This window comes from Epinephelus moara, chromosome 7 (assembly GCF_006386435.1).
Source record: "Epinephelus moara isolate mb chromosome 7, YSFRI_EMoa_1.0, whole genome shotgun sequence".
Lineage (NCBI taxonomy): Eukaryota > Metazoa > Chordata > Actinopteri > Perciformes > Serranidae > Epinephelus > Epinephelus moara.
The window spans coordinates 2,437,745-2,446,950 of NC_065512.1; the positions used below are offsets into that span (position 1 = coordinate 2,437,745).

Below are 9,206 nucleotides of genomic sequence, written 5' to 3' on the forward strand. Positions count from 1 at the left end.
GCTGCACTCCCCGATTTTGTTTTTATACTGCCAATGCTGAAAAAAGACTGATTGGGCTTTCCTGCAAATTTGCACAATTCCTGTTTAAAAAGGGCTTTTTCGTACCGTTTAATATCATATCATATGAAGCAGCCTCCTTCATTCATGCTTCTGATGATGTCACTCGTAATTAACAGCCCCGCCTCTTCCACATGAACTCACTCGTGGCTGATAGGAAAACCCAGAGTTGACTGAACTAGTTGATAACCAGCTTTGTAGGAGCAGTTATCCAGACAGCCAATGTTAGATAACGAGAAGATATCCTGGGTAAGTTGAACTGGCTTTATAGTGCAGGCCTCTGTACTCACAGAAATACAGAAAATGACCACGACCTCTAAACACAGCATTATGTGGTGCTGCTCAGGATCGCTTCCTTCTTTGCAGCCATCAGCACACTGATCACGTGATTACTGCCATCCAGAACACATGGGTTACACAGGAATGGCTCATCATTATGTGGGATATGCACAAATTCTGTAGGAATACATAGTGCATGAGAACACGTTTATCTGCAGGAACTCACATTTCGTACGATGCGGCAGGACCTGATGCTGTCATTGTAGCCCATCCAGCGCTGGTAGTTCGCATACTCCCCCTTGGTCAGGATGTACTGGTAACCCAGGTAGTTGGGCCTCTCGAACAGAACCCAGGCGCCGTTGTCCACACGAATGGAGTTGCAGCGGCTGATGTGGGCGTTGAGCTCGGGACAGTCAGCGGTGCATTCGTAAAATCGACCTTCGAAGTTATTTTCTTCGTAAAACACGATCTGGAAGAGGACGAAGGGTGTTTACGTTCAGTGTTTTATTTGAAGATATAACAGAAAAAGTAAAACCAACTACAAGCTTTACTAAAACCTCCTCTTATCAAGTTATTCGTCTCTAGACTCTGGATATTGATATGAACATGGATAATAACACACCACAATAATACCTATTATTTTCTTTATGTAAGGCTGCTGAGTGATATTCTGAACCAATATATATAATTTATTGCATAATATACCCAAAATGATGTAAATGCAAATACAAATTACGCAACTGCGGCAATTTCAGGTACAACTTGAGTGTAAAGAGGTCAAAACCAACTGTAAATATCCACAAGAGCTTTTTTTACTCACAGTTCCAAGCTGAACAATCCACAGATATCTGTAACTTTATCACAACTTGGCAGCTTTTACCACTGACTTCTACTGAAACTTAATTACAGGTATCTATAATTCAATCTTGGCACGTTATAATCCCGAACCAACATGTCCATAATGTAATTTTGACAAATATCAGTTCTAATTAAAGATATCTATGATTCAGTTCAATCAAAATGTGTTTTCTTAGGGCCTGTCCCATTTCTACGCCTTAAATCTTCCACTTGGTACTGAGTGCCCTCGTTTTCGAGATAACCCTTGATGAGGGAAGTGAGAAACATTAGGGTAGAGATCTTTACCTAAGAAACGAGACACCACTTCATCCTGCAGGCATATGTCACGCGTAGTAGCGACGCAATGAAACTGTGGGCTCCAGCGCTTGTGTTGTGGCGTGTGCTATGTCTATTCTTCTCCGTCTGATGAATCAACGGAGGAGAAATGCTGAAAACAGGAGGCGCCTCGACGTCTTCTAGTTCTGATCGATTTTGTTCGGGTAAGTCGATTTGTGTAAATACTTTGACGAGTTGCTGATGAGTTTACGCTAGTCCAACCATCTGCTGTTTGTATAGCCTACGTTCCGATCGTACAGTAACAAATTGTTTCCCAAAACTTGCCGAAGTTGCTGACGTCATCTTCCACTTTGTTGAAAGTGTGGGTCGGGGCCCCCTTGGAATCTAGGGCGGGTTTTAAGTGTTGGAAACCACTTCCACTACCTCAATTCTGTTTTGGGATACCACTAGCCTAAACGTGAACACGCACAACCAAGTGCAAGTGTTTCTAGAGGAGGTGTGGGTATTGGGACAGGCCCTTAATATCAATTAATTTCTTACTAGAAGAAATGTTCATGGCAGATGAACTGGGAACTGCGCATTGGTTCGACATCCCATTGTTCCAACCATATTAAACTCATTGTTCCGAAGTCTGTTCCAAAATCATCATGATGCCCTGTGGTTAAGGTCTGGTTAGGTTTAGGCACAAAAACCACTTGGTTAGGGTCAGGAAAAGATCATGGTGTGGGTTAAAATGAAAAAGAAAGTGAAAACACATAAGCCGTGGACAGTCGGACTAATGGGATGTCGAACCAATGACATGGACCCGATGAACTTGATGACGATTCAACCCCCTCTCCTAGAAATCATGTTTGTATGTCACTAAACTTAATTATGTTCGCACTCACTAAAAGTGGACGCTGTGTTGCAAGATGGACGGAAACATCTGAAATATGTTTGCTGATGCGTTCAGTATCAGTATGTTTGCAACTTGCCAGGTGCATTAATCAGCAACATAGAGAATGTGATTTGCTCAATATTATTTTTCCCTCAAAACATATTTGCTGTTTCAGTCTGTTTGTGTATAAATGTCATTTCTGGGTGACAGGTTAGTTCACCTGCAGTGATTTTACTCAAAGAAATCTACAGTTCATTTCACACGAGTCAAAATGTTAATTCTTGATATCAACAATTAATACGTGGAAATGTTCATCACTTTTTTTTTACTTAATTCAATCTATAATTCAATTCTGACATGACATAATTCCAAACCAACACATCCATAATGTCATATTGACTTGTCAAAACTGATTTATTGATATCTTCGATTTGATCATAGATATCAGTCATTTCTTCTGTAGTTATAAGAACAACGATTGCAGATATTAACAACTGAATTACAACGTGCTGAAAAAGGTCTGCAAATAGAAATATGATTATCTATTTCACATTTCAACAACTGCATGTTCGATATGTCAGACATCAACATACCACTTTGTTACTGCTACAGAATAAGACTGAGGGTTGGGGTGACTCAGCGGTCTGAGCTCGCAGGTTAGATCATCAGTTAATCACATGAGGGCAGCTGCAAACAAGTGCTCCAGGTTTCAACTGCCAGTCAAACCCAGCTGGCACGGCAGGTAAGATGCTACATGCTAACGACTATACTCTACTCAACGACTTCATGGTGGAAGCAGAAAATGCCGTCCGACAGCAGAGAGGGCGAGTAATGATGAAGAAGATGAAGATCTGTGAGAGGTAATGACACGGTGACCGCTCTGCTGCCGTGTGTCAGTCCTGGATCATCAGAGGTTTTCTTTAAATACTTAGATTTGTGGAGACGACCTTGTTTAATGTTCGCTCTGTTTTTAAGATGGTGCATTTACTTGCACTATTACTTACAATACTTAATTACATTTAATATAATACAATTTCTTTTGTTACTTAGCACAGTTAATCTCAGACACTTTATGACTCAAGCAAGGTGACTTTAACTTCTACCAAAGTCACGTGACTTTGCTTTCAGGCACCGACCAGTGACGACTAAACTTGTCGGCCCTAGTTATTAAATCTTAAAAGAAGAAAACTTTATTGCGACTGACGCTGGAGTTTCGACCTCGACAGTCGGTCACATGCTTCATCTGCTCGTCTGCTTACCTTTCCCACACGTTCCATGTTTGGGCCTCACACCTACTTTTGATGTCTGTTTGTTAATCCCACCTTTCACATACACAATATTGTCTACCGGCCTGGTCCAGATTTATATATACAGTGTATGTGTGCACACTGAAACACACTGCCAGGACCATCATTGTCATTTTAATTGCCTCAGCATTTATATGTGTGCAAAGGCTGATGCTGCAAGTGTTTAAAAAATGCTGTGCTTTATACAGTGTTTATTCACAGCGGCTGACCTTTTGATCGGCCGATGCCTGATTCCAGAAAACATTTATTGATCCAATTAAATTGTCTCCTCTGCAGCTGAAGCTGAGGCTGATGCTCTGAAGTTGGCTTATGGCCACACGCTGCTCTGGTGCAGGCTTTAACATCTGTGTTACATGTGTATCCATCCACACCTCAGCACACGGTCAGCTGAGCTCTGACTGGACGGCTCATTATTCTGTATTCAGCCATCAAGCTGCAGGATTCGTCACCAGAGACTGAAGACGTTATTCTCACTACTTCAGTCCTGTCAGCTCGTGATCGATGATTCAGAGTTGGCTGACTTCATTGTGCAAGTAGAGCACAATCAGTGTGCTTCATTAATCCACAGCTCAGCCCACAATAACATGCATCAACAGCTATGATGAGAAATGTTTTGTTTGCACAAACAGTACAGAAAACATTTGATATTTCCAGCTCCTCAAATGTGAGGATTTGCTGCCTTTCATTAAACCAACAGCCGGTCATGTATCAGTGTAAAATCTGGCAAGTTGATCTAACTTTAAAAAGAAAAGAAAAAAAATTGCCTTGAAAAAGTGATCACACATAACTATCAGTTTAGACTAACATAGCTTTTGAGTTAGTTTTCTCTACGGGTAAATGTAAGTAAGTAAAGACAAAAGAAATGTTTACTGTCAGTGAAATAAGAAAAAAATATGATTGAAGACTAAATTAAAAGAAGAAGCAATTTGGTCAATCTGCTTATTTCCTGTCGTCACCTGCAGCACGTCATGAGGACTGACATCACTGCACGGAGCATGTGCTTTTGAATGAGATTAAAAATATTTATGTGCACTTTATAAGTAAGCATAAGTGAGTAAAGACAAAAAACAATAGTTTACTCTATAAGTAATTATAACTGAAGGCTAATTGGTATCTTTACTTTATTGGTAAACCTAACTTCAAACTAATGATGTTGACTTCACAAGTCAACTAAACTAAATGTTATGTTGTGCATGGTTATGTCGACTTCACAAGTAAACAGGTAAATAAAGACAAAAAACATCACAGTTGTGATTACTTTATCGGTACATAAGTAATTAGATACAAAAAAAAAACAGTTAAGTTAGGTTAACTCATAAAGTAATCTGAAGACTAATTGTTTTACTCACTTATGAAGTAAACATAATTTAAGACTAACAGATATATGTACATATATACTAACCTTTTTCAAAGCAATTGGTTTTCTAGATTATTTAAATGAGATGATGCATCACAGTAAATTCAGTCTCTCTGGGTTTTGGTCAGACAAAAGACATCATGGCATTTTACATGGCTTCTCTGACCAAATGATTATTTGAGAGAATATTTAGCAGATTTTGTTGCAGCTTTGTGCACAAGTAGTTCATAAGTTGTACCACTGCTCAGGCAGGAATCCTTCAGCTTTGTGAGAACTTGTAAAACAAAACCAGGGCTGACTGTGTGTGTTGATGTGTTGAAGAAATATAATTCATTTATCTTGTCAGGGTGAATCCACTGGTTTGAGACAAACGCTTCAGTATTTGTGGTTGGGCAGAAATCTGCCAGTTTTCCTCGATCTGTGTGCAGACATTTCTTTTCAATATTTGTGTCAGTGAGGGTCAGTTTATTTAAACACACCTCTCTGTATAACAGAATCACAAACTGCATCCTGCACAGTGACCCTGAAGCTGACTCAACATCTGTCAGATAGTTTCAGTACAAACTGAACATCATGATCTGACTATAAGGAGGGTTTATTGCAGGGTTGTTGTATTAAACTGTGTTATTTTGGCTTCAGTGTGGCTATACATATATACATGATATACATTTTCCTTTAATCTTTAGCATACAGAATAATGTACACTGAATAATGATGCACTGTATGGCCAACATTGATATGTACTGTTATTTCTTTACATTAAGGATCAGAGCAGATCTGAATTAAACTTCACACAGACACAAACTTTTGCATCAGATACATTTATTGCATTTATTATAAGAAACTTGAGCTGGTTGAGATCACAGCTCCATGATCCTTCTGATGGAGCCCACCACTGATTTCAGAGCTCCCCACTCCGAGTGGTGTCGGTACTCTCCTTTCTCCAGCAGGTACTGCCGACCACAGAAGTTGGGGTGTTCATAGAAAATCCAGGAGCCCTCCAGGACTTTGCAGGACTGAACTTCTTGCCTGACCCATTTGTCCTGGATAGACTTTGAGTTTTCTGTCAGCTCCAAGGACTCCCCGCTGAAGTTTGGCCGATCGTACAGCCTCAGCTTGCACGGCCCTTTGGCCTGAAACCACAGCAGTCAAAGACGTGATGCATGACGAAGAACAACAGGTTTATTTTTATTTGTTTTCATCATGGCACTGTGAGGACTTACATTTTTGATGATCCTGCAGGATCTGACACAGTCATTGAAGCCCATCCAGCGCTGGTAGTCATTGTACTCCCCTGGCCCGATGACATACTGGTAGCCCGTGTAGTTGTTACGCTCGTACAGAACCCACCAGCCACCCTCCACCTTGACCGAGTTGCATCGGTGGATGAAGGCCTGCAGGTCGGCTGAGTCCCCTTTGCAGTCGTAGGACTTCCCTGCAAAGTCCCGGTCCTCGTAGAATACAATCTAGACAGAACAGATACGTGCAAGATTATTCATGTGTAAATACAAAGTGAGTTTTATCTGCATTAAATTCTCACAGACAACATCTGACGTCTACACTCCTTGCACCAAATCTGGAGAGTTATCAGCTCGTGCAGCCACAAGACCACATTCAGGACCCTGCACTCACCTTCTCCATCTGTAGCTCTTAAAAAACTAGATGGCGTAACAAACGCAGTACTCTTTATACATGGCAGAGACAATACTACCAAATGCATGGTTAGCAGTGCCTGTAACAGTTATTACAATTGAAATATTCATCTAGAGTCTGCCCATTGTTCTTACTCACTGAATTGCCTGTCCACACACAATGCTTGTTTAGCAGTGCCAAGTACCAAACCTCAGTCCCGGCTCAGTCCAAGCTGATCTGGACCGCTGCAATAAATGTCTTTTGTTTATGCAATTTGATGTAAAGCTTTATGTGAGCTGTCGACTCGGAGCTGCTGTCTATTAACAGAAGGTGCTGGGCAAATAAATATGATCAACATTAGCCTTTATTTATTTTCTAGATCACTGAGTGTGAGATATATCGCCAAACAAGCAGTGAGATATTACTGACATGAATTAAACATGCAGGAATACACATGGCTCATAAGATGTTTATTAACACAATAATTGTTTAAACTGCAGACACTGGTAACAAATCAACCCAACTGGGCTTTTCTCATGCACTGTTTACCTATGAAACATAACGCACCAACATTTGTACATATCCCACGTAATCATGAGCCAGTAATGAGCGTATAATCCACATATTTGGGAAGGCTGCAGTCACGTGACCGATGCACTGACTGGAATAAAGAAGGAAGGTTGGGGCGGTGGATGAGTCACAAAACATGGGACGTTCCCAAGCGTTCAGAAACTAACTGAACTTTGAGTGATTTTAAGTGTCTCTTTTCCTAAACCTGACTGATGCAACTGTATGTTAAATGCATAATTTACGTAAAGTACATAAGGTCAACTGTGGGGCGCTAATTCTTCAGATAACAAACTCCTGCAAACCTGCAGGCCTACATACACTGTTGTATGAGAATATGTTGAACCAAACGCCAGAAAAAAAATGTTGCTGAATGAATGAATGAATGAATGAATGAATGAATGAATGAATGAATGAATGAATGAATGAATGAATGAATGAAATTTTATTTTCGTGTCTGGCTACCTAAGGCAGCCCTTCCCTCATGGGATTATTCAGACACATTTTAAACAAAACATTTTCCTGTGCCATCACGCCAACATAAAATAGTAAACATGACATATACGCAAGCTGCAAGTAAAGATCAATAAAAATAAATAAAACAAAATAAAATAAAAAGGACAATCTTTAGAGCCATGATCTATCTGTGTGCATAAGTTGCTTGCTTTCTTCTATTCCACGCTTTATGGATATAACTGGATATTGCAAATATATGATTATCAAATAACCATTGAATTATTTGGTTATCCTGGGACAGACCTACATGTGTTGATACTTTGTCAAAGAGTGTTTCTCTTAGGTCATCGTAAAATGGACAGTACAACAGAAAGTGGGTTTCATTCTCTACTTCACCGAGCTCACAGTAGTGACATAATCTTTGATCTTCCTCAGTTCTAGTGTAGCGTCCTGTCTCAATATGTAGCTGTAATATCCCAAAGCAAACTGAGCACACAGAGATCTTTGGCTCTTGGATAAATCACACATAACATATCTTTCACAATCATACATTTCTTTAAACAAACAAAATGTGCGTAATTTTGGTTTATGATTAATTTCATCCAAACAATTACTTTTATATTTTGTCAAAGCAAATTCTTTAAACACCCCCACATCCACTCTGTCTGTGGCTATAGAGATGTTGAAGCCCATGCTCCTGAAGCAGATCATACATCTCTGACACCCATTCTCCTTCCACTGAGAGATCCCACATGAAAATCTTCTTCGCCATTCTATCATCCGGTAGATCAAGCATTCTGTTCCACAAGTTAATCATATTTACCTTCCACCTGACTTCACACAGTACCCATCCCATGTCACCGTTAACGGCAGATATAGAGACAAATTTATGGACACTTGGAAAGTATCTTTGTGCCCTATTGTGCACACTTACACTTTTATTATAGTGTCTAAACCCCCACACTCCAGAGGAGTAGTCCAGAATAGGACAGACACATGCTTGATACAACTGGCTATATGTAGCATAACCCATATTTCTTAAAGTCTTAGTTTTCCCAATGATACTTCCTAAAGCTCTGCTACTGTACATTTATGCAAACTCTGGATACATTACATTTTCACATACATTTTTCATGTTTTGGGTTAAAATACCAGGCAAACGCAGCAATGTCATGGTAAAGAAACACAACTGCTTTCCCAGCAGGAAACACAGTGATGTCTCTTTAAAAAACAACTGCTCTTCATGGAACTGTCCCCAGTGGAAACACAGCAACACATCACCTAGTAACAACCAGGTTTGTTATTCTTATAGTCTCAAACTGTGTCACTGTGTCTGCAGCTAACATGCCAGCATCTTCTTATGGTGACTGGGCTGAACATAAACTGATCCTTTTTTCCCTTTTGGTCATATTAAAGCCGCTACAAGGAACTTTTAACTGGATATGCAAAAGTCTCTGGTTTCTGCTGATGTCTGTGCGTGACCTACAACAGCAAATGAGACCATCGGTGTGAAGATAAGCTATTTCTATATAGTGTATAT

The 9,206-nt window shown here is 40.0% G+C and overlaps 2 protein-coding genes across 3 annotated transcripts in view; both read right to left on the reverse strand.

Moving 5' to 3' along the window:
- LOC126393404 (gamma-crystallin B-like) overlaps window positions 1-826 on the reverse strand; it is a gene marked incomplete at its 5' end in the record, with an annotated part of 3,116 nt that extends 2,290 nt beyond the window's left edge. The window contains one exon of the mRNA XM_050049557.1: window positions 572-826. Coding sequence (XP_049905514.1) covers window positions 572-826 — 255 coding nt within the window. The remainder of the gene's footprint in view (window positions 1-571) is intronic.
- Window positions 827-5,871: 5,045 nt separating this feature from the next.
- LOC126393132 (gamma-crystallin S-1-like) lies at window positions 5,872-7,741 on the reverse strand. 2 transcript variants are annotated; one of them, XM_050049015.1, is made up of 3 exons: window positions 7,727-7,741; window positions 6,235-6,477; window positions 5,872-6,144 (listed from the first exon to the last, which is right to left on the reverse strand). In XM_050049015.1, exons 1-3 carry the CDS (start codon window positions 7,739-7,741, stop codon window positions 5,872-5,874), a joined length of 531 nt encoding a protein of 176 aa, XP_049904972.1. The 2 variants fall into 2 exon arrangements, with proteins under 2 accessions (XP_049904972.1, XP_049904973.1); XM_050049016.1 differs by lacking the exon at window positions 7,727-7,741 and adding an exon at window positions 6,644-6,652.
- Between the last annotated feature and the right edge of the window lie 1,465 nt (window positions 7,742-9,206).

Excerpts from the sequence above, each read along its gene's own strand:
- LOC126393132 (XM_050049015.1), bottom strand. Across the intron at positions 6,145-6,234 it reads CCTGCAGGATCATCAAAAAT|GCCAAAGGGCCGTGCAAGCT; the intron begins GTAAGTCCTCAC and ends CTGTGGTTTCAG.